Source organism: Pan paniscus, chromosome 3 (assembly GCF_029289425.2).
Source record: "Pan paniscus chromosome 3, NHGRI_mPanPan1-v2.0_pri, whole genome shotgun sequence".
NCBI classification, from domain to species: Eukaryota; Metazoa; Chordata; class Mammalia; order Primates; family Hominidae; genus Pan; species Pan paniscus.
Window position 1 is genome coordinate 38,835,391 of NC_073252.2, and position 25,897 is coordinate 38,861,287.

The following is a 25,897-nucleotide window of genomic DNA, read 5'->3' on the forward strand; positions in this document are numbered from 1 at the left end:
GACACAGCCTGGCCCATAGTAAGCACCTAATAAATAATTGTTGACCTATTCCATAAATGTCCAATCCTGAGCCTGGCACAGATATTTAGCAAATATTTGAAGACTGGATAAATGATTCTATTTCCAAATACCAAATTAGAACACAGTCTGAAAAAAATATGTATTACCTGATTTTTAAATATATATATATATAAGCTTTGTTAAACTTTAAATATTGTCACACTTAAATCACCTTAATTGGAAAGGGCAAAATGTCATGAAATCCATGCTGGTCTTGGAAAATCCAATTTTGGTAGAGTACATCCTTAATTGTTTAACATCCAAACTCCTTGGCCTAAATTTAAGCACTGCATAGCTCTCTCTCTTGCCAGTCCAACCTCATTTCCCCAAGTCCCCCACAGGATCCATCTGCTGAAACCACACTGGTCTCTGCATCACTTCCAGAAATACCATCCTGCTAGGCTCAGCTCAAACCCCTCTTCTCACATGAAGCCTTCTTCATCCTCTGAAGCCAAAGTAATAAAGTAATACCACTTTCTTTAGGGACTTTTTTTTTTTTTAATGTATCACTTACTTCCTCATACCATTAGTTATATTTGTGTGAGTTTATCTGGTTTCTATTCTAGGTTAAAAACTCCTTGAGGACAGGAACTTTTAAAAAGACTTAATTCTACCCTATCTAGGTTGGAGTCCAGCAAATATTATAAAGAGATTTTAATTAAATCACTGGAAAATACACAGTCAGCATTTACACACAACCCCAGCCTTGAAAGCACAGAGAGCCAGAGAAGGCACTGGCAAATCAAAGTCTGTTAACATTAACAACTTGAGCACAAGTTCTACTCAAAGTGGGAAATAGAGAAGAACTACAATAACATAGTTGAAAGTGATGCTGTCGCTTCCAAAAGGTATCGCTTTACCGTTAACACCAGTATAATAAATATCCATCATGCCCTACTTTTGAATAATATCTATTTGATTAATGCTGGGCATTTCCTTCCCAAGGCTTCATACTATTCCTCTTGCCACTTGTTCTTTTTCTTGTTTTTGAGACTGGGTCTTACTCTCTTGCCCAGGCTGGAATGCAATGGCACAATCATGGTTCACTGCAGCCTCAACCTCTCAGGCTCAAGGGATCCTCCCACTTCAGCCTCCTGAGTAGCTGGGACTACAGGCACGCACCACCACACCTGGCTAATTTTTCTATTTTTTGTAGAGACAGGGTTTCACTATGTTGTCCAGGTTGGTCTTGAACACCTGGGCTCAAGCGATTCTCCCGCCTCTGCTTCCCAAAGTGCTGGTATTACAGGCGTGAGCCACCTTAGCTGGCTCCCCTCTTGCTGTTTTTTTGATTAAGTAGGCATTTGCCTCAGATAACCAGATCAGCAGCAGGACCAAGAAATACACTTCAGCTGTTTTGTGGGCTTTGGCAAACAGTTAATGTGTGTTTGTGCAATCATAGGTAGAAGGAATACCATAAAGAATTAATTACTTTTTAAAAAAATATCTGATTCTTCTGATTCACTTGATATGAAACATGAGCCAATGTCAAACAAATTCTTTTCTCTTGGCCAGGCACAGTGGCTCACGCCTGTAATCCCAGCACTTTGGGAGGCCGAGGCAGCTCAAGAGTTCAGAGACCAGCCTGGGCACCATGGTGAAAATACAAAAAATTAGCCAGTCACGGTGGCGTGTGCCTGTAGTCCCAACGACCTGGAAGGCTGAGGTGAGAGGATCACTTGAGCCTGGACGGTCAAGGCTGCAGTGACCTGAGATTGTGCCACTGCACTCCAGCCTGGGTGACAGAGGGAGACCCTGTCTCCAAAAAAAAAAAAATTATTTTCTCTGATTTAATGGGAAAAGGCAGTGTAATATTCCTCAAGTGGCTTTCTAGCTGCTTGATCCCATCTTCATATGACCTTTAAAAATCTTGTTGCTATATTTCTTTTCATATAATTGCATCCAAGCAATATGATAAATAAAGGTAGTTAGGATGAGGCAGGAGAGTGGTTCCTAACCTCACACATAAGCACGTATGTCAGTCCTTGGCTATTTCAGTAAGCATTCTTCATTTAACCCCCAGTCTAATATTTTTATGTGACATAACAGTGATACTAGAGGAGGGCAGGGAAGTGTAGGGAAGGGAAGGGAAGGGTGTGGTCCCTGGCTAGAGCTCCACCCGTGAGCCTGTGCCCACGGACCTATGTGAGGACAGGCATTTCTGTTTTCCTGCCTAAATGTTGCATTTCCCAAGACCACTCCAGCCTGCCATGCCCCCATCCTGTGCCTATAAAAACCCTGAGACCCTAGCAGGCAGAGACACAAGCGGCTGGACGTTAAGAGGAACACATCAGCGGAAGAACATAAGCAGAGGAACGCACTGGCATAAGAGTACACCGACAGACACTGGCAGGCCGTCAACCGGGGGAACAACACAGTTTGGCCAGAGTGGTCGGAGGAGGGCCCAGGCTGCTGAGTGGCTGGACTCCAGGGGAAAACCACCTTCTCACTCTATCCCCCTTCTGGCTCCCCCACCTGCCGAGAGCTATTTTAACTCAATAAAATCTTGCACTCAGGCCGGGCGTGGTGGCTCACACCTGTAATCTCAGCACTTTGGGAGGCTGAGGCAAGTAGATCACTTGAGATCAGGAGTTCGAGACCAGCCTGGCCAACACGGTAAAACCCATCTCTACCAAAAATACAAAAATGAGCTGGGTGTGGTGGCACATGCCTGTAGTCCCAACTATTTGAGAGGCTGAGGCAGGAGAATCACTTAAACCCAGGAGGCAGAGGTTGCAGTGAGCCAAGATGGTGCCACTGCACTCCAGCCTGAGCAACAGAGTGAGACTCTGTCTCAAAACAAAAAACCAAAAACCTTGCACTCATTCTCCAAGCCCATGTGTGATCCAATTTTTCTAGTACACCAAGGCAAGAAACCCCAAGATGCAGAAAGTCCTCTGTCCTTGCAATAACACAGGGGCTCATTGAGCTGACTGACACAAGCCACCTACGGATGGCTAAACTAAAAGAGCACATGGTAACACACGCCCACTGGGGCTTCAGGAGCGGTAAACATTCACCCCTAGACGCTGCCATGGGGCTGGAGTCCACACTCCCCATGACCTGCCCATCTGCCTCCTCCCCCTAGGGTTTTTTGTTTTTTGTTTTTTTGTTTTTTTTCTTGAGACAGTCTTGCTTTGTTGCCAAGGCTGGAGTGCAGTGGTGTGATCTCAGCTCACTGCAACCTCCACCTCCCAGGTTCAGGCAATTCTCCTGCATCAGCTTCCTGAGTAGCTGGGATACAGGCGTGTGCCACCACGCCCAGCTAATTTTGGTATTTATAGTAGAGACAGGGTTTCACCATCTTGGCCAGGCTGGTCTCGAGCTCCTGACCTCAAGCGATCTGCCCAGCTCAGCCTCCCAAAGTGCTGGGATTACAGGCATGAGCTACCGCGCCCAGCCACCCCTAGGGGTTTTGAGGAGCAGGGCACCGAAGAAGCGAGTCCAAGCCACACCCCATCGCATGCCCTACAAGGGGGACAAGAGAATTTTTCTCCTTTCAATAGGACATCCATTTTTATGTGATATAAAAGGACGTTTTATATGAAACTCTTAATTATAATACTTTAAATATAATATGTAATTATTAAATATTATAATTAAATTTAATTATATTTAATATTTTCCTTGAGAAATGGCTTTAAATTATACTATTTTGAGTAAAGTTTATACTTTCAAGAATATAACAGAGGTACTAAAGCAAGTGATAAGCCATAAGGTATAAGATATAAAAATACAAATCAATACTAGATAAATAATAGTATAAGCATCCTATTTATGGAGAAATAAATTCAAATTTTAAAAGTCATGTATATGTCCGGGCACAGTGGCTCACGCCTATAATCCCAGCATTTTGGGAGGCCAAGGCGGGTGGATCACGAGGTCAGGAGTTCGAGATCAGCCTGGCCAACATGGTGAAACCTCGTCTCTACTAAAAATACTAAACTTAGCCAGACGCGACAGCAGGCACCTGTAATCCCAGCTACTTGGGAGGCTGAGGCAGGAGAATGGCTTGAACCCAGGCAGCAGAGGTTACAGTGAGCTGAGATTGCGCCACTTCACTCCAGCCTGGGTGACAGTGAGACTCTGTCTCAAAAAAAAAAAAAAAAAAAAAAGAAAAGAAAAGAATAAGAAAAGTTATTTTTATGGCCAAGGAAATTAGTTGTTAGAAAAATATAGAACTGTCTGTTAAGTATAAAAATTGTAACAGAAACTATAAAAAAGACAAAGCCCTTGCTCTAAGTAGCTTATAAACAACTGCAAGAGTTCAAGCAAACTAGAAATGTATTTGGGTTTGTGTTTGTTTTTGTTTTTGTTTTTGAGACAGTCTTGCTGTCACCTAGGCTGGAGTGCAGTGGTGCGATCTCAGCTCACTGCAACGATTCTCCTGCCTCAGCCTCCTGAGTAGCTTGGGAATACAGGCATGCGTCACTGCACCCGGCTAATTTTTGTATTTTTACTAGAGACAGGGTTTCACCATGTTGGCCAGAGTAGTCTCGAACTGCTGACCTTAAGTGATCCGCCCCCTGCTCAGCCTCCCAAAGTGCTGGGATCACAGGTGTGTGCCACTGCACCCAGCTAATTTTTGTATTTTTAGTAGAGACAGGATTTCACCATGTTGGCCAGGCTGGTCTCCAACTCCTGGCCTCCAATGATCCACCTGCCTCAGCCTCCCAAAGTGCTGGGATTATAGGCATGAGCCACCGTGCCCAGCTGCTAACTAGAAATGTAAAGTGCACAGAGTGGTAGTGCTGGTAATAATTCTAGAGTATAAAAACAATTTAAAATTTTTTGGAGAATTTGTTTTTCAGATTTGAAAAGAAAAGGTGAATGATACACATATCTGTTTAAAACAATGATACAGGAAAGGTTTTCTTTAAAACAGGCTAAAAATTTTTGCCTTCCTTTCCTAATTTCTAAAGATGATGGAATAGAAAGACCATTATCTGGGCCAGGTGCGGTGGCTCACGCCTGTTAACCCCAGCACTTTGGGAGGCCGAGGTGGGCAGATCACTGGAGGTCAGGAGTTTGAGACCAGCCTGGCTAACATGGTGAAATCCCCATCTCTACTAAAAATATAAAAATCAGCTGGGCATGGTGGCGTGCACTTATAATCCCAGCTACTTGGGAGGCTTAGGCAGGAGAATAGCTTGAACTCGGGAGGCAGAAGTTGTAGTGAGCCTAGATCACACCACTGTACTCCAGCCTGGGAGACAGAGCAAGACTCCGTATGAAAGAAAGAGAGAAAGAGAAAAAAAGAGAGAGAGAGACAGAAATTAAGACTGTTATCTGGAATTGAAATAATAACATAATCAACAGTGTTGGCAGGGTGCAGTGGTTCACACCTGTAATCCCAACACTTTAGGAGGCCGAGGCAGGTGGATCACGAGATGAGGGGTTCGAGACCAGACTGGCCAACATGTGAAACCCCGTCTCTACTAAAAATACAAAAATTAGCCGGGTGTGGTGGTGGACACCTGTAATCCCATCTACTCGGGAGGCTGAGGCAGGAGAATTGCCTGAACCTGGGAGGTGGAGGTCGCAGTGAGCCGAGATCTCAGACACAGCAATTGCTGTGTCTGAATTATACAATGCATCTTTGTCAGTCATCTGTACCAAATGGTCTAGATTAACTGGGGTTTTTTTTTTTTGGAGGGGGGGGCGTTGTTGTTTGTTTGTTTGTTTGGATCTAAGGGTACTTCTGCAGGTACAGAAGAAAGTTAAGGGAAATACATTAATAAATGTGACTAATTTTGTCATTATCCAAACTACACTACTCATTTGATAACTACCACCTAATGAAAATTGAAAAGTCCTGAGGACTGGACTTCAGACAGGTACTTTCAAATGCATCACAACTGGGAACACCTTGAGATATGTGGTTCGAGAAAGTAAGCTGATATCCTACCAAGAGTGTCTCTCCTGGGAGGTGGTGATAAATGCTCCTCAAGACTTCTCCTGTTTCCTCCTAAATCTTGGGAACTCCTTTAAGACGCCCTCATCTTCATAGTACCAAATGAAAGAAAATCAATTGCATTTGAAACAATTTGCCACATAAGAAAATAAACAAACATGGAAAAGGAGACACATTCGTGTGAATCTGAGGGGAAATCTTATTTTTCAGATATTTGATGAAATAGCAAAAGAAACAAGATATTGATATGAGTTTAGAATACCGTCATCCATTCCTGCTTCTTTTGAATCCATTTCCCTTATCTTTAGTGCAGAAAAGGAAACTGATTAGATACATTACTGTGTAGCAAAAGTTGTACTCAAATTTTGAAAGTGTTTCCCTCCTTTTTAAAAAACTAAATGTTTCTCTTTTTTAGAAAGTGAATTTTCTCTATTGTGAAGATACCATGACTACTAGGCAGAATTATATATTTAGCTGTGCTAGAGCACTGATGACTTCTTTTATGATGATTTTTTAAAATGTTTAAATATTCCTCATAAACCTGCAAAACTTAAGTGCTAGACTCTATAACGTTTCATAGTTAATAGACCCATTTGCAACAGCAATGAGAAAAATTTAAATGTAAGTCCAGACACTTCACATAAAATTATTGACTGGCTGGGCTATGCACAGTGGCTCACGCCTGTAATCCCAGCACTTTGGGAGGCCGAGGCAGGCAGATCATGAGGTCAGGAGATCGAGACCATCCTAGCTAACACGGTGAAAACCCATCTCTACTAAAAATACAAAAAATTAGCCAGGCATGATGGCACGCGCCTATAGCCCCAGCTACTAGGGAGGCTGAAGCAGAAGAATCTGTTGAACCCAGGAGGCGGAGGTTGCAGTGAGCCGACATCGCACCACTACACTCAGCCTGGGTGACAGAGCAAGACTCTGTCTGAAAAAACAAACAAAAAAAACCCAAAAATTATTGACTGGCTAAAATATTCTGGAAAATCTAATAAACTAAACATATTGATGTGAGCATGAACACAATATATATTGTAGATTTCTTGTTCCTATCATAAGCAAGTAACTTTAAGGGCAAAGCACACCAAAAAAAAAAGCCTTTTACATAATTCAAAGCTGTCCATACTTTCTTTTATCCTCTTCCACTCTTTTTTTTATTTTTTATTTTTTTTAAAATTTTTATTTATTTATTTTTTATTATACTTTAAGTTTCTAGGGTACATGTGCACAACATGCAGGTTTGTTACATATGTATACATGTGCCATGTTGGTGTGCTGCATCCATTAACTTGTCATTTACATTAGGTATATAACAGGATCTTCAAGACAAGGGGAGGAAGGGAAGACACACTGCAATATACATCTGGACATATTTTAAAGATATTCACGATAGAAGAAAGCACAAATTAATGAATAAACAATTGGATAGATTACGTGCCTTGTTTGATGTGAGAACACTTAATAAAAGGTTAAAATTAATGAGCTAAGGGAAGAAAACATGGCTAAAAGGGCTGGTAGCTCTGTAAGGGTGGGGACAGGGCGGGGAACAGAGTCAGGGAGACAAACAGGATGCTGGGAGGTGAGAAATAAGGGTGGGGAGTAGTGGGCAATCTCAAGAGGAACTAACAAGGCCGTTGCTTATAGTTACCCAGAAAACCTATGAACAATAACAGACAAGCAGATGCAGCTCAGAAAGAAACAGCGGAGCAGCTAGAAGCCCCTCCTGCTGAGACAACGCACTAGACACGTTAATGGTGTTTGGGGGCTGCAGGTCATCTCTCACATACTCACATCCACAACTGCTGACACCTCTGTTTCCCGTCGAATCAACAGATCCTGGCAAAAGACCCCCAGAGAGGATGAATGGACCTTGATCCAGGAGTTTTAATATATTCCTATCTCTTCAGAAATAGGAACTTCGGCTCTACTCATTCTAGTTTGCTGGCTTTTCTATTTTTGGTTTTGGTGGTTTTTTGTTTTGTTTTGTTTTGTTTTTTGTGTTTGTTTTTAGCTTTTCTTCTTTGGAAAGGTTTGTCAAGTAAATACTGTTATGTGTCATTTTGAAGAAGAAATTCCAGTTCCAAGAACCAGTACAGGTCCAACTATCCAAGCAGTCTTTAAAAAGCCAAAGAGTCGGCCGGGTGCAGTGCCTGCAATCCCAGCACTTTGGGAGGCCGAGGCAGGCAGATCACAAGGTCAGGAGTTGGAGACCAGCCTGGTTAACATAGTGAAACCCTGTCTCTACTAAAAACACAAAAACTAGCCGGGTGTGGTGGGACATGCCCATAATCCCAGCTATTCGGGAGGCTGAGGCAGGAGAATCACTTGAAGCCGGGAGGAGGAGGTTGCAGTGAGCTGAGATCATGCCACTGCACTCCAGCCTGGGCGACAGAGCTAGACTTCATCTCAAAAAAAAAAAAAAAAACCCACCGTCAATAAAAGACGTTTGCCTTCTCTCACTGCCCTTGATTCCTAGAGCCTCCCTCTTCACCACCTCCTGCCCCGCTAGACTCAGCCCCCTTCAAAATCCCAATCAAAGGACTGCACCTCTGGCTCTGAGGTGCTTTCAAAGGGCCAACTGGCAAAACTGTGCTTCAGATCTGACACTTAATCATACACAACTTGCCCGTTTCTTTCTTAGCGGTTTTTTTTTTTTTTTTTTGAGACAGTCACTCTGTCGCCCAGACTGGAGTGCAGTGGCACAATCTCGGCTCACTGCAAAGTCGCCTCGCAGGTTCAAGTGATTCTTCTCCCTCAGCCTCCGGAGTAGCTGGGATTACAGACACGTGCCACCACGCCCAGCTAATTTTTGTATTTTTAGTAGAGACAGGGTTTTACCATGTTAGCTAGGCTGGCCTCGAACTCCTGACCTCAAGTGATCCACCACCTCAGCCTCCCAAAATGCTGGGATTACAGGCGTGAGCCACCATGCCTGGCATTTTAGCTATTTTTTAAAACACACTTGTTTCTTATTACAAAAGGAATACATGCTCATTAAAGAAAAAAACCCAGAATATTGAAAGGCAAAGAAAAAATATCCCCCCTACTCCTATCACTTGGATATGAGCATTATTATCATTTTCATGTTTTTGTGTATTAGCAAATCTTTTTTAATTGCCAGGGTGATGAAGAACTCTCCACTGTTCATGTGGGAGAACCATGTGCTTAATTTTTTCTAGGACAGATCAGCAAAACTTCCAAAGCATTTGTGAATGCAGAATGGCTTGCCAGGTTGGGAGACCAAGGAATAAAAGGCTGAAGTCCTCTTCCCAGCCAAGTACCAGGGGAGCCTGTGCAACTGAGCTTTTACACGGAGGGAAATGCTTCAAACTTCAGGGTTTTCGAAGTGTGGGCATGCAATGCACTTGGAATGAGCAGAAAAGAAAAGGTGGCAAGACCACTTCCCTAGAGCACAGTGTACACACTGCCTCTTTGCTGGCTTAGTCACTAAGGTAGAAAAATGCTCACACGTGCACATGTACATGTGCATGTGTGTACAGGGTGAGAGAGAGATGACATATGTATATATACGTGAATAGATGTATGCACCCTTTGCTTGCTGCCTTCTGCTCTGCACTGTTGGAGCTTTATATTGACATTAAACTTCATGTCATTTTAATATGCTATCATGCCACTCACCTGCTTAAAAACCTTCTGTGGTTTCCCGATGTCAAATTCCAATTTTCTCCACAACATGGCCTTGACTGACCTCTCCTGCCTTATCTCACTCCACTCCTAAGTGACCCAGGTTCCTGTTGGACCCTTTGCCTCCATGCCCTTTCCAGATCCTAAAATGTGATTTCTAGCCCCTTCTGCAGCCATGAAGTTCTAACACAGATATCACCTCCTCCATGAAGATTTTGAGGATTTCCTGACCAGATGTGATTTCTTTTGCAAGACTGTAAGCTCCTTGAAGACAAAAACCAAACCACACATTACTACTCATATTTTGGACAAATAAATTTACCTTTTTATCCATTTAATTCTCATAACATTGTCCTTTTCTAAATTTTATTCATTATATTCTTGGCCGGGCACAGTGGCTCACACCTGTAATCCCAGCACTTTGGGAGGCCAAGACAGGAGCATCACTTGAGATCAGGAGTTCAAGACCAGCCTGGCCAACATGGTGAAACCCCGTCTCTACTAAAAATACAGAAATTAGCCGAGGGTGGCACACACCTATAATCCCAGCTACTTGGGAGGCTGAGGCAGGAGAATCGCTGGAACCCAGGAGGCAGAGGTTGTTGCACTGAGTTGAGATTGTGCCACTGCACTCCAGCCTGGGTAACAGAATGAGATTCTGTCTCAAAAATAAAATAAAATAAAATAAAATAAAATAAATAAATTGTATTCATTATATTATTATTTCTGCATTGTGTAATAATTAAGCAGAATAATACATATATTCTCTCTAATTCCTTGAATGCAGGGATTATGTCATACATATTTCTTGCACTATCACCCCCACCCGAGACCTATGGTAAATGTTCAAGCAATACTAACTGAAGTAGATTAAATTCAAGATTTAAATGCCAATAATTATTCCTTAACATAGAGGAGAGGGCTGGAAACATAAAGAGTCCACTTTACTCCAAAATAGTTGAAAAACAGCCTCATTCCAAAACAAGGGAGGTAGTTTTTCTTACTTTGTGGGTCTCCCATTCTTTACTTACCCTGACTACCAGCACAGGAAAAATCTAGGTAGTCTCCAACTCAGCAATAAGTTGCAGTCTCTTTGTATGTGTAGGACATTGATTTGGAAATTATAAATCATTTCGCTTTGAAGTCATAGTATAAATAATGTTTTAAGGTCTCTGACAGGTCTCCAAAAGTTGATTGAAACTCTTAATAAAGCAGAAATAATATATTTTCAATAAAAAGTAGAAAATAAAACTACTGACATATTTTACTTGCAAAATAACCAATAAACAATGAAATACACGTGATTTTTTTTTTTTTTTTGAGCTGGAGTCTTGCTCTGTCGCCCCGGCTGGAGTGCAGTGGGAGTGCAGTGATGCAATCTCGGCTCACTGCAAGCTCCGCCTCCCGGGTTCAAGCAATTCTTCTGCCTCAGCCTCCAGAGTAGCTGGGATTACAGGCGCATGCCACAGCGCCCGGCTAATGCTTATATTTTTAGTAGAGACAGGGTTTCACCATGTTGGCCAGGTTGGTCTCAAACTCCTGACCTCAGATGATCTGTCTGCCTCAGCCTCTCAAAGTGCTGGGATTACAGGCGTGAGCCACCATGCCCAGCCCAAGTGATTGTTTTTAATTTGAATAATCATGATTCAAGGAAAGCAGATTTAACTATAGAGAAAGGATATCTTCTAACCATTCTCTCCTGGTGGCTATCTTCCATGTTTCTCAGACAATTTTTTTTTTTTTTTTTTTTTTTTTTTTTATGGAATTAAGACATGACTTGAGGGCCTAAGTCTTACTCTGGCCATAGCTCTGAGTAATTTCAGGATCCACAAGGAACCATGTTTAACACCCCAGTCACTCTTTTCACTCATCTCTTCATCTTCAGGGATCTTCTCCACTCCCTTCTAGTTCTCCCACTTCCGCAGGCACTCCCTGGACCGCACCATCCCCTAGGACTGCTTCACCTCTAAATACTAAACTCACAGGTAGGTCTCCATTCTCTGACAACTCACCTCCTAACCTTCCAGGTCACTCACTCCATTATTCCCAAGACACCCACTCTTCAACCTATTTGGAATGTCCAGTTCACCAATCCCTTGGCTATTTCTCTACAGCCTTATTCTGTTTTACCTCTCTGAGTTAGATCCCAAGAACCAACATTTCCACTGTGCCACTGTCCTTGGATTGCACTGTCCTGCCAAACACAATCAAAGACAACTGTCCACCTGCACTAGAAATGCTGAGAGCTTCTGGAGGTGGGAGTGGATCATACATCCAGTCTGATCTTCACCAGAACTCATGGTCACCTAACTCAACCTCGGTATTTCCTGGCAATTCTAAATTAGATGGATGGATAGATAATAAAGGTGGAAACTTGCAGAGATGATGCAGAGAATCTCCACACCTTTTGTAATGTTTTAGAGATGGATAATTCTTAGACTAGCATTTCTAATTTTACTTCAAATCATATAGCTTTGTTTTCCTTTAAGGTAAATGTATCTGTGCTGCTCGTAAATTCACAAGCACATGACACTTTTCTGCCTTGGTAGCTTTGTCTGTCATCACACGAGGAGGAGAAATGCCCTGGGAAGAAATAGAAAAGCTCTAAAGTAGATTGGAAAAGAAATAAGAAATCTCAAGAAAATGTATTTGTGTAGCAGGAAGAGACTGCCTGAGATGGGATATATTGTGATGTAAGTCACAAAAGAGAAAGTGGAGGTTTGTAGTGGCTTGTGTCCACTAGCCCCTGAATCCATTTCAACATGGTGTTATTGTCCTGGGGTAGCTTAGCTGTCATACATTAATTAACAAATACTTATGGAACACCTTCTACTTCTGTTTGTCAGACACTGTTCTAGAAGCTTGAGAAAAAGTGAATAAAACAATGTCCCTGCTCTCACAGAGCTCACATCCTAATAAGAAAAAAAGGTAGCAAATAAAAAAAGAAAGGGGGTTTTTAGTTAACGATATACAAAAAAAGAAAAGAAAATAGGACAATGACTAAACAATGAATGGGCATATTAGTCCATTTCGTGTTGCTGTAAAGGAAACACCTGAGGCTGGGTAACTTATAAAGAAAACACATTCATTTGGCTCACTGTTCTGCTGGTTGGAAGGCTCCTTCCTTGCATGGCAGAAGGTGAAGGGGAGCCAGTGTGTGCAGAGATCACAGGGCAAGAGAGAAACAAGAGAGCCAGGAGGGAAGTGCCAGGCTCGATTTTTTTTGTTGTTGTTGTTTTTTTTTGAGACGGAGTTTTGCCCTTGTTGCCCAGGCAGAAGTGCAACAGTGCAGTCTCAGCTCACTGCAACCTCCGCCTCCCAGGTTCAAGCGATTCTTCTGCCTCAGCTTCCCAAGTAGCTGGGATTACAGGCGCCCGCCACCACGCCTGGCTTCTATCTTTTTTTGTATTTGTAGTAGAGATGGGGTTTCATCACGTTGGCCAGGCTGGTCTCAAACTCCTAACCTCAGGTGATCTGCCCACCTCGGCCTCCCAAAGTGCTGAGATTACAGGCGTGAGCCACCACGCCTAGCCCAGGCTCTTTTTAAGAATCAGCTTTCTCCGAAACTAACATAGGAAGTGTTCACTTATTCCCCATCCTCAGGGAGAGTGTTCATCTATCCATGAAGGATCCATTCCCATGACCCGAACACCTCCCATCAGGCCCCATCTCCAACGCTGAGGATCAAATTTTGACACGAGATTTGGAAAGGACAAATATCTGAACCATAGCAAAGAGGAAGGGGGGTATGTTTTAAATTGTGTGGTCAAGGAAGTCATTCCTGAGGAGGTAACATTTGAGCTGAAAACAGAATGACTTGAAAAAAAAACTATACACATGGAAACGGAAACGTTGGCTTTCTCTCACGAATACAAGATGGCTACCACAGCTTCAAGTATCACATCCTCACCTAACAGCTTCCAAAGCAGGTCTGGGGATTTCCTTGTATCAGGAAAAAACCCCCAGCACACTTCCCTTCATGTCCCACTTGCTAGAACTAGGTTGCATACCTACCCTCCAACCAGTCACTGGCAAAAGACACTGGGATTGGCTGGGAGTAACCAGGGTTCCTCTGCTGGGACCAGGCATGGGTATCCTCCACTGAGGATAGGCTTCCCACACCTAAACCAGACTGGCCTGCTGTCAGCAAGGAAAAAGCGCAAAGCAGCTACCACAAAGATCACACTTGAGATTGTCATGTAGGATTTACTGAACACCTGACCATGTTCCAGGCACTGTGCTAGTGTTAGGAATTTTAAAAAGACCCAGGCATCGCTTTTACTATCTCACTCTGTTGCTTAAACGCACTCAGGGGGGGTAACTCCCTCTTCCCTCCTCTTCACCATTTCAAAGCCCCTGGACTGATGGAGGTATAGTTCACTGCCACTTGCCTCCCTATAGCCCCCACTCACCTCTTCAGCTCAGAATGACTCCTCCCTCCTCGCAACTCATAAACCACATTTATTCCTTTGACAAATATTCATTGAACATCTGGGCCCTGGGAATACATTTTTGCTGAAAAGACAAGGTCCCTGCCCTCATAGAGTTTCCAGTCTAGTGCCACAGAGAGATCACGAAATAGCCAACTACAAGAACGGAAAGTGTTACAAGAGAGGAAATAGGAGGATCCACTCCCATGACCCAAACATCTCCCATCACGCCCCACTAGATGTTACCAGAGCACCTCAACTTGTCCAAAGGTGCAGTGAGAGAATACATATTTGGAGAAAATGTCATTTAAGTCAAGACTGAAACAATGTATAGAATTTAGGGAAATGGGAGTAGAGGTCAGGTTGAGAAGACAAGGCTTTTCTACCTAGAAAAATGAGCATGTGCAAAGGGCCAGAGGTGGGAAGAGAGAGTTGGAAGAAAGGAACGGAAAGAAGTTCAGCGTTGCTGGAAAAGAGTAGGAAGAGAGAAGAGGAAGAAGTGTCTGTAATGACAGGCAGAGGCCAGGCCAGCAGGGGTGGAAAGTTTAGGACTTCATCCTATGGGAAGCCATTGAAGGGACTGACACGATCAGGCTTGCATTTTGGAAAGGGCACTCTTACTCCCGTGCTCCAATGCCTTTTTCATGCTTCAGCCCATACTACAAACAGGATGACAGGATGACCAACAAGACATGGTGGCAACAGGTTGGGCCAGCATAGTGGCCAGAGAGTGGGTAGTGACCAAGGAGGTCCAGGACTCAGTGAAACATGGGCTATGCCCTGCTAGCGAGAAGAAAGGCTTAGGTGCTTCTGTTGGGGTTTTTTTTTTTTTTGACAGAGTCTCACTCTGTTCAGTGGTGACATGATCTCAGCTCACTACAACCTCCACCTCTTGAATTCAAGCAATTACCCTGTCTCAGCCTCCCTACATAGCTAGGATTACAGGCGTGCGCCGCCATGCCTAATTTTTGTAATTTCCGTAGAGACGATGTTTCGCCAACTTGGCCAGACTGGTCTCGAACTCCTGGCCTCAAGTGATCCACCCAACTCGGCCTCCCAAAGTGCTGGGATTACAGGCGTGAGCGACCGCGCCCCACCCTGTTGGGCACTTTGAAGAATGATGGTGTCCTTCACTGAGCTACCCAGCACTAGATAGATTCATTTCCGACAAGTTGCATTTGAGCAGCTTCCCACAGGGCACCGAACACAGTGTTCACTAATTAACTTTTTAAAATGGCTTTTCTTCTCCTTTGCCGCCTGCCCCTTCCATATCAAAACCACTCCCTTCTTATCTTGGGTCACACTTTTCTCCGACAGGCCTATTTCGCTCTTCCCCTTTGCGTCCACACCCACATGAACAAGGTAAAAAACATGGTTTATGTGCTTCAAGTTCTCGTCACTGTGTCCCTGGAGAAAAAAACGTACTTTTTTGAGCACCTACTATGAGCCAGTTTCACCAGCCATTCCTAGCACGGTGTTCCGCTAATGCAAACCTTAAGGCAGCCAATCAGACATTTAATGATGTCAGTGATCAATAAATGGCAATTAGTAATTGACACGAATCCAACTCTTTTTTTTCTGGAATGTCTTTTATTCGTTATGAAGAAAAAAAAAACTCACACCCTTTACATTTTAAAGATGAAGCTTATTGGACAGCACGACGTCCCATGAGCCGGCGTCGGTTCTGGGTATCCTCCACGTGGCCTTTCCCGGACTTGCGTTATTTACAATATGCGATTTCACTACTTGAGGTTACCGAGTACTAATTTTACGATACTGTGTAGCTACATGAAGCGGCTCGAAATATACTATTATCACTCCGTTTTAAGCAGCACGATGTCTGGATGAAGCATCAAAGCGAGATGGGTCAACTTAAAGGGCCTTTAAAACATCTTGAAGCAATAATAAGCCATACACTGAAGCAGGGGCGGTTTTAAACATTACACAGAACTTAAAACAATCGAAGGAATTCGTCCTTTGTTCTTTTTATTACATTAATTATTACATTAATACTGTTTAAAAAGAAACTCAAAAGGCATTAAACTTAGGTACCAATCTACAAAGTCCTCGAAGGGGCCTGGCTTGGACCGAACGCGCTTTTGTGCCGCCCCGCTCGCTCGCAGCACCCTGAAGGCCACTGAGCTTAGGGCGCTCGGTCCCTAGAAGCGACTTGAAATGAGGGGGTCGCCAGGCCAGGCCCTCGTTCTGCAGGGGAGGATCCGACCAAAGTTTGCCAAGTTTCCAGGCAAGCCCGACTGCGCAAATGCCGCTTTTTAGCTCCAGCGGCAGGCCTGGCCCGTGGGAGGTTTGCCCCAAGGGTCTCCGGGCCTTCAAAGAAAAGTCCCACGAGGCGGGGGGCGCCGCCTGGGCCGCCGGCCAGGGGGACCCGTCGCCCCAGGGCACAAAGAAAGAGCGCGCCTACAGGGTGTCCCCTGACCCCGGCGACTCGGGGCCAGGGAGGCTCGGCGCGCCCCAGCGGCCGCTCTTCCCCTCCCGAACCCGCCCGGCCCACTCGCTCCTGCACCGCGGCCGCCTCGGCTCGGCTTTTCTCTTGCAGTGAGCTCAGTGCGCTCAGCCGAGGAGGGGCCGCGCCGGCCGCGGGGCCCAGCCCTTCCCGCCGCGCCCGGGGCCGCCCTTCCCGCTGGAGCCGGCTGATCGATGGCCCTGGCCGCCCGCGCCCCCCGCCTCGGCTCGCCCGCGAGCCCGGCTGTGTGTTTTGGAAGCAGCGCAGCGGGCCGCAGCCGTGTGACGCCCGGAGCGGGCAGCGCCGCCCTTCCTTCCCCCCGGGCTCGGGCGGCGGCGCGGCGGCGGGGCTGGGCGGGAGGGCTGGCGGGGCGCGGACTCCGGGGAGGAGGGCGCGGGGAGGGGACGCGGGCGGGGGCGCGGGGCCGGGCGGGGGGCGGAGGCCGCGCCGCGCACGCCCAGCCCCACGGCCGCGCCGCGCCTCGTGGGACAGGTTGGGCCGGCGGGGCGGTGCCCGGCTCCGGGGAATAATGAGTGTCTGTCAGGCCGTCCCCGGGTGACTGGGCGGGGCGGGGCGGAGGCGGCGCGGGAGGCGGGGGTGGCGGGGGAAGGGCGCAGGGCGGGGTGCGTGTTTGCGCGAGTGACTCGGCCGACCCCTCCGGCGGCTGCCTCCACCCAAGTGGGTGGGGACCCGCCCAGCCCGGGCGGCCGCGGCGGCTCCCTCTCCCCTCCCTGACCCTCCCACCCCGGGTCCCAGCCTCTACTTACCCCGCCAGCCCCGGGAGGCTCGCAGAGCGAGCGGCGCCGGCGTCATGTGACTGCCCGGAGTTGGTGCCAGGAGCCAGAGGGGAGCCAGGAGCGGAGCCGCGCGGAGCCGGGGCCCGAGCCGGAGCGCAGCGAGAGCGCCCGCCGCACGCGCGCCCGTCCCCGTCCCCGTCCCCTGCGGCCGCCAACGCCGCCCGGACTGGAGCCCTGACATTGCTGCGCTCGGGGGACTCCAGGCAGCCCGTATCGGGGCCTTTATTTCTCGTCGGCGGCGCCCTGCACCGCGCCTCGCAAAGTAAGTCCCGTCTCCCTCACCTTTGCTCCGCACCCTGGTCCCTGCCGCCCCCCTCCTCGGCCAGTCTGGTTTCATTTTTTCTTCTGGAGGGGGCCGCGGGGAATGGGTCGGGGGTGCAGCGCTGGTGTTGGGGGGGGGCGCCTGCGGGCTTGGGAAAGTGCGGCGGCTTCACTTAGCCGGGGTGGGGGCGGAGAGCAAGCAAGGAGGAGGGGGTCACGGGTTCGCGGTGAAAAGTGAGGGGTTGAGGCGAGGCACCCTGCGGACCCCGGGTGCGGGGGAGCGGGGCTGGCAGCGCCCGCCGCCGTCCCGGGCAGGGCGCGGGCGGGGGCTCACCTGTGTGGTCCCCGGCCTCCTCCCGCCCGCTCACGATTCCCTCCAAAGCCCCAGAAATCTCCGTGCTCTCCGCGTGTGGCAACGTTGTTTGGAGAAAGGTAGCGCCGCGGCCGCGCGCTCCTGCTCCTCCCCCTCCCGGTGCCCCCCCACCACCACCACAACCCAGGCTCCCGCGTCCTTCCCCTCCCCGCCCTCCGCCCGCGCCCCCCGCCGCCCCCCTCCCAGGACACGGCGCGCGGCCGCTCGCCCGCCACAGCAAACTTGGAGCAGTCTCCCGGCCCTCTGGAAAGAAACTTAGGGCAATTGGGATTGGAGGCAGCATCCCATTCTCGGTTCTGGAGCCCAGGAGCTGCCAGGGCGTCTGGATCCTCCGGGGCAGGAGAAATGAGCTGGCCGGGTTTGGAGAGTCTTCCTGGGGGCATGGAGAGAACCTGCCGCAGTGCCTGGAGCAAGGATTGCAGCGTGGCTGAAGGCGGAGGACGCCTTAGGCAACTGCCTGCAGCCGAGCCTGATGGGGACCCAGGGACAGATCCCTGGATCAGGACCCATGGGACCTACCTAACATTTCCAAGTGGCTTTCTTAGAGATGGCAGATAAGATCTGGAATTGTCATATTCATTTTTTTGGGCAGATAGCTACTGACAAGGAGAAGCACTTTTCTGGTTTAAATTTTATAGCAGTATACAATAATACTAGAAGAATGTGAATGAGACTTATTTTTAATAAGTCAAGTTAAACGGAAATTGGAAATTGCTCACCTTCTTGTATTTCACTAAAATAAACATTTTACACTTAACCACTGAATTTCTTACTCAGAATTTATGTTTCCATTAATATCACCCAAGACATTTTAAATATATTGATTATATTCTCACAAGAGTCTGGTATATGGGAAAAAGTATGAAGTGGTATTCTGACAAGTACCTGAAATATGCCAGCAAAATCAAGTGGGGAATAGGCCAGTTGTTCATTATAGGTTTTTCCACACAGCAGTTTTGTGCTATCCTTTTCTGTATGAATTTGAGGAGCATTTTTATAAGAGAAATTCATCTGGATGATCTGCCTCACCCTAGGGAAGAAGACTTGCTTTTAGGAGAAAAAAAATCTGCTAGCATTAATATCTACAAATTTTTTGGAGTTAGTAATAGTGTTTAAGGAAAGTGTCCACGAGTGATTTCTTCTGGTTTGAAAAGAGGTATGTTAGTTGACCTTAGGCTGTTAATAGAGACCTGAAATTAGATGTTCGATTAAATTAAACTCTCTAGAGAAACTGGTATCTTCATTTCTGCAGTCAGTGGGCTTTGCTGCAGAACTGTTTATTAGAAGGAAAAAACCTAATGTACTATCGGTAAGTTCAATGATGATACATTGTAAAGAACATTTAGCTTGCATGAAAGAGAACGCAAGTACAAAAATCTCAACATGGGAATAACAAAGAAAAGTAACTGCTTAGACCACAAAACCTTGTCAGGTACAAAACGACAACAGAGTTTTGCAGAAAGCTATTGTTTTATTCACTGCAAAGTTTCTAAATTAAAACCCAATCTTCTTGTTGCTATGGGCACAGTGATGCTCTTTTTTTTCCTTTTTTTTTTTCTTTTTTTTTTTCCTTACCTGTACTTAGTCTGCACACACCACATTCTTAAATCTCTGATAACGTAAGCTTGAGTTAAACAGTCCTGGCTAACAAAGTAAAGAGAAATAATGGGAAAGGAACTGTGAATGGATTTTACTATCTTAAAAATAACCCAAAGGGAAAATAGACATTTTAGAATGACTTCTAGAAATTAGTACTCTGGTGTACAGATTGTATAATAATTTTTAGATAAATGTCAGGAACAGAATCACATTCTTAAAAGGCGAATTTCTGTAAACGTGTGTATATGTTGAACAGATGAGCAGCTCTGCAAAAATGTGTATAACTGCATTTGAAAAAGACAGTGAAAATTTTGGGTTACTGTAGATGTCCCACAGTCTGTCTTGGAATTTAGTTCTGTGACTAAAGGAGGCTTACAATTGCTCCAATTTTGGTTCTGTGGGGTACCCCAATTGTAATCTGAATTCCTAACAGCAGTGCTCTATCTTTTTTCCTCTTGATGCACTGAGGCTGAACCATAATCATTACCCTAACTCGGAATTTGATCAGAGCTAGGGACTAGCCATTGGAATGGGGCAGAAAGGGACAAAAGAAATCAGGAGGGAGGCTAGTGTTCATTAGGAAGGTCTCTGCTGCTTGAATATGATAAAATCACATTTCACTTATGATGTTTACTGTATGTGGCAGCTCTTATTTGTAAATAGGGCAGGTCCCCTGTATAAAGCTGGTGTTATTATTCACACCCATAGAACAAACACCTCCACCCCCCTGTTGTTGTCTTAAAAAACTCCAGCTGCTCATGAATATAGGGTCAGGGAGGGCCGGCTAAATGTTTCTCTGTGCTTTCTCTCCAGCACAGCCAGCAGAGCTGTTTCCTGTTCTTTGTTTCAAGGCTGGGGTTTGCGTCATACATTCCAAGTGGCATATGTGTGCTCTTTCCTGTTTCAGGCTGTTTTCTGGTAGATCAGTAGCCCAGACCAGGCTGAGGTCCCTGCCCCTAAACTCCGTATCCCCACCCATGGAGTTATCATGTCTCTACACACTTGATATTGCTTAAGACGCCTGTGTTATGTCATAATGAGAAGTCAGTTAACCTTTTTACGTACACCCTTTGCTCCACTGCATTTGTCTGGGTGAATAAATGCTTTTACCTTTTTAAATTTTTTATTGCTAGATTGTGATTTGGGGAAATGTGGGTCCATCTTGGCAAAGAAACCTAGAGGAGTTTTGTTTGTATTTGTTTGTAATTCTTGTGTTGAAGTGGTTAGGGCGTTTGTTTTAAGATAGGCATTTTGCCCTGAAGCTGTCAATTTTGGATCAGGATTAACACCTTACAGTTTAGAAGACCTAGCATTATCTGAAAGATGTGGCCCACCCTCGTTCACGTTTAACCCAGGCTGCTCCAGGTGGCTTCCGTGGATGGAGAATTTAAGCAATGTTGGCAGCCTGGCCTTAGTTTAAGTCTTGCTTATGTTTGGAAGGAGAAATCTTTAGAAAAATCATTGAAGCAAAGCCTAAGACATGGAGAAAGTCCCAGGATTATTTCTTTTTAAGGACAAAGATTTCACTGTGCAATATTCTACACCTCATTTCCAACCCGTTTTTAAGAATTAAAAAGCTCAAAGGAGAACTGGCATTAACAAATTCATGTAATGCTAGATTGTTTGGAAAATTTTAATCTTCTATTTTGAAAACAAGAAGAATGCTCTTCTCATTTTTGTTTTACAATAATATTTTTCATTATTTTTTAAATATTCTATCAGTTGTGGGTTAATGAATTTCTAGGATAACTGTTTAAGACCTGCCTTAATATTAGTTTTCTGTTGGTTCTTGAGAAACTAAGATTTAAGGAAATATTTGCTTGAAAAAGAAAAGTTTTGGAAAGTGCTTTTGTAAACTTACTTGGGGATTTTTTTTTTTTTAATCAAAAGGAATCATCTACAGCATCTCCGTGGAATTAATTTAAAGAGTTGCTGAAGCAGCAAATCAGGCTCTCTTCTCCCCAAAATTGATGATAATGGTGCGTTTTAAATGTCACATTCCACCACATTCTTTATGTATAAATGGAAAGTATAAAATATGATATTAAGAGAGTTATTAGTATCAAATAGTTGGCTGCTGATAACCTTCTATGAAAAAAGCTGGGAGTTTTAGAAGTCCTAATAAGTTCTTTCTCCTTTGGGAAAAGCAGCTGGAAATACTTAGCTGACCTGTAGGACAAGAGACTTTTAAGCTTAAAATTCATAAGTAACTCCAATCGAAGCAGGTTTTTTTGTTTGTTTGTTTTGGTTCCAAAGTTGTTAACAATCTAACTAGGTTTGGTAAACAGAGTCTTTATTTGGCTTTCCCCAAATTCTTTCTTCTCTCTTTTGCAGGGAGATGAAGTGGTTAATAGATATAATTAGGGTCTAATATATTCTATCAGAAAAAAATTCTGCAAGCTTCTAAATGCTAAGCTGAATAGTTGGGGGAAATTATCCTATCTTATAGTTGCTATGATTACCAAAAAGATGGGAACAAGAGTTTTATTTCTTAACCATATAAATCATGATTCCTAATTTAATTTCATTGTGTCTCCATCCCCCCTTGAGATACTTGCCTTCTTAATATTTTCAAATCAACATTTTTGCTATAAAACGACAGATTTCTTAGGCAGCATTTCTTGTTCTCTGTTTTCACACCCAGTTGAGTTTAAGAAAAATAAAATACACACAACCTCATTCTTTAAGGTACTAGGAATTACAATTACGTTATTCTGGAACTTGGATTCTTTCTGAAGTGCATCATTTATCATTGGTTCTAGCTTTTTAAAAAAACAAATCCCTAGAATCTTAAAACAATTGATATCTAGTTTGCTAGTATGTGATGTTCTAGTCAGAATTCCTCTTGGGAGTGAGTTGGAAGAGGGTTATGGTGGTCGCTAGCATTCTCATTTTCAAGACCACTCTGTTCCTTTCTTAGACCATGTTTCTCATCTTAAGCAGTCATGCCCGAGCTGGAGACAGGAAACCAGACAGCAGTCTGCCCTGATAAGGGACAGCATTGTCTGAAGGCGGGGATAGCCCTGCTTTTCCCCCCAACTCAGCTCTCTTTGCTTGAAATTTAGTAGTCATAGAAGAGGCACAATGCTGTTGACGGTTTCTGAACCAAAACTAGGATTCATTTCTTCCAAAGCAAAAAAATAGTGTCCTCGGCCGGGCGCGGTGGCTCACACCTGTAATTTCAGCACTTTGGGAGGCCGAAGTGGGCGGATCACCTGAGGTCAGGAGTTCGAGACCAGCCTAGCCAACATGGCAAAACCCCATCTTTACTAAAAGTACAAAAATTATCCGGGCGTGGTGGTGGGCACCTGTAATCCCAGCTACTCAGGAGGCTGAGGCAGGAGAATCACTTGAACCTGGGAGGTGGAGGTTGCAGTGAGCCGAGATTGTGCCACTGCACTGCAGCCTGGGCAACAAGAGTGAGACTCTGTCTCAAAAAAAAAAAAAAAAAAAAAGATGTCCTCTTAACTGGCCTTGTCCTAATTCTGTAATGTGACCATATTCTCTGGAACAGTAAGAAAATAAAAAAATGATCTGTGCATTTTGTATCCGTTGGCCAGAGAGTTTGTAGTAAAATTCTTTCTTTAGCAAAACAGGCTCCTGGAGGTTTTTGAAACTCACTCCATTGTGTCGGCAGGCTGAATTCATTATCATTTCTCCATCTAATTATTTAGAAGGGCTGGAGACAGAAGAGAGCAAAGTTAAGTGGCCCTCTAGCCCATGCATTTCATGTAACCCCTGGGTCTGGCTCTTACTTACCCTGTTTCCTGTAAGGGGGCGCTCCCTGAGGCAGACCCTTTGCAGGAGGACCCAGAATTGCCCTGCTTAGTCTGGGACATCCTTAAGATGGTTGCCAGTCTCTGGAAGGCTTGTGGATCCTGCCAGGGATGGCCCAGAGCTAGTCTCAACCCAAATCAGTGGAGTTTGGCCAAATCTGGACATAAGAGATCAAATGAGTATTGAGGTCAGCGGATTCTGCCCTGGAGAGCGACCTGCAAATCAAGTGTGGGGTTTTTTCTCCTCTGGCCTATATGCTGTTCTTTCTACTACCACTGTTGTTTAAGTGTAATCACTGAAATCCACTCCTTTATCTGTTCCTGTACTTTGCATCCCTGGTACCTTCCAAAGCTTTACGCTCCAAAGCCTCTTTTCATTTGTAAGATCGAGTTCCTGTTCCGCTGAGTTTCCAAACCAGGGAGTTTTTCTCTCCCAGGCTCCCAAAGTTTTCACATTTACTTTGCATTTTAGAAGATGAGGTTTCAGGCTGGCTTCACCAGCCACTGGACAGAGTTTCCATGTAGGACACCTGGTGTATCATCATTCCAGGGCCCTTGCCCTTAATTTATCCTAGCATGTGAGAAGTGTAGTTTGACATCCATTCATTTATTCATCTCACAAGTATTTATTGAGTACCTACTTATTAGAGCTAATCTCAAATTATGTGCAATCATTACTCTGAGTTATGCCATAGGATGGAGTAGATCTACAGTGATCTAACCTGAAAAGGCATTTTGAAATCTTAATTGCCTGCTGGAACCTCCCCCTGGCACTGCTTCCCATGGGCCAGTGTGGCTGTGCACACCCACACCCTCCCTACTGGGGAAAGACCCCAGCATTAGGCAATTTTACCTAAAAGTCGGTCCCACAGCACAGGCTCTGAAGCAGAACAGAAAGTGCCCAGGTCTGCAGGCAGACACGCTTCTGTTCCTGGCTGCAGCTCCAACCAGCTCTGTGAAATTGGGCGAGTCATTTCACCTCTGTTCCTCCATTTCCTCATTTCTAAAATGGGGATGAGGACCTGACCCTTCCACCTTTGTACAGTTATTGTGAGGATTTCCGTATTTACTTGGGTCAAGCTGCCAATTTTTCTCAGCAGTTATATCGACAATGCAGGTGCACTGGCTAGGAAGAATAATTGCCTAATTTGGGGCCTTCAGAATGTGTCTTTTGATCTTGCATCCAAGTGTGCATACTGAGACAGGGTGGGCAGCAGGGGCCAGTTGGAAGGAGTGGAAACTGCCACTAATGTAAACAGACTGTCCCCACGTTCTGTCTTCTCCGGGGACCAACCTGTTCACAGATATCACTATCATGTACTTACTGTTGGTGGTGTAATGTTGTCCTCTGCCTGGGGAGGTGGAAGAGTGGTGTGCCAAGGCCACCAGTCTTAAGTCAGACTACCTTGGGTTCAAGTCCTGGCTCTACGAGTTAGCAGCTGTGTGATGTTAGGCAGGTTACTTGACCTCTCTGTTTCAGTGTTCTTTTCAGTAAAACGGGAAGGTAGTAACCACCTCATTGACATTAAACAGCGCCTGGGGATTACCAATCACAAAGGTGGTGGTGATTGGCAGGAAACCTGTGACATCACTTAGCCCCTTGCCTTCCTTGATCCCTTTTCAAAAACCTGTGTTTGTGCACACACCCCTTCCCCATGCAGTTCCCCCCCACCTGCCTCCTCTCCTCCCTTTCTCGCTTTCTTTTTTCTATTTTAGATTTTAAAGTACAGTAGAGACCTCGACACTAGACTTGTTTAGAAGACCTCGCTGAGTGGATAATAATAAATTATTTGAAGATGGTACTAATAAGGTCTCTGGAGTACACATGATGGGCCAGGCTAAGGTTAGGGGCAATAACTTTTCCTTAGGAAGTTTGGTTTACTAGGTCTCCCTTAGAGTTAGGCCCTTCATCCCTATTACTTGTTTAAGGGAGATTTCAAGTGCATTCAGAGGGAAAGGGAGATGATTGTGGAACTCCTACTATGAGCTAAGTGCTCTTATGTTAGCTCCTTAGGCTTGACATAAAAACTTCATTCAGGGAACAAGCCCGATCTCCTGTGGGGAGTGGGGAGGGAGCCCTCTCAGGAAGGCTGAGGCCTGCCTGTCTGTCCTTCCCAGTACTGGTGGCGGTGTGGGACGCACCACTGGGAAAGCTAAAAGGCCTAGACTATCTAGGTGAGAAGAGGCGGCCTTGGATCCCCCAGGGAGCAATCAGCTGGCTGCACAGAGTGGGGAGGGCCTTGAGCTGGTCTTTGAAGAATTAGGGGGATTTAGATAAGCCGGAAGGGGAGGGGGCATTCCATTGCCGGTTGCCCAGCATCAGGGCCAAAAATGAACAAAGGCCTGGGGGTGGGCAGGGCAGCCGGCATGAAGGGCACTTGTTGGAGCGGGGGGCAGCTGGTGGGGAACGGGGTGCCAAGCATGGGTGCCTGAGCCCACTGTCAGACCCGGGGAGTGCACGGGAGGGAAGCTTGTGAGCTGGAGAAGGATGGGATGAGAAGAGATCTGTGAAAAACGTGGGTGGCAAGGGGCGAGGGCTGGACTGGAGAGGCTGAGGGAGACCAGTGGC

General features: G+C 45.5%; 2 protein-coding genes across 2 annotated transcripts in view; one reads left to right on the forward strand and one right to left on the reverse strand.

Annotated features, from left to right (window-relative positions):
- LOC106634675 (uncharacterized) overlaps positions 1-25,546 on the reverse strand; it is a 77,797-nt gene extending 52,251 nt beyond the window's left edge. Inside the window, exon 1 of the mRNA XM_063603755.1 lies at positions 17,915-25,546. Coding sequence (XP_063459825.1) covers positions 17,915-18,336 — 422 coding nt within the window. The 5' untranslated portion in view covers positions 18,337-25,546. The remainder of the gene's footprint in view (positions 1-17,914) is intronic.
- Positions 16,960-25,897, forward strand: part of KLF3 (KLF transcription factor 3) — a 37,103-nt gene continuing 28,165 nt past the window's right edge. Inside the window, exon 1 of the mRNA XM_003832161.5 lies at positions 16,960-17,581. The gene's annotated coding sequence lies outside the window, so the exon portion shown is untranslated. The remainder of the gene's footprint in view (positions 17,582-25,897) is intronic.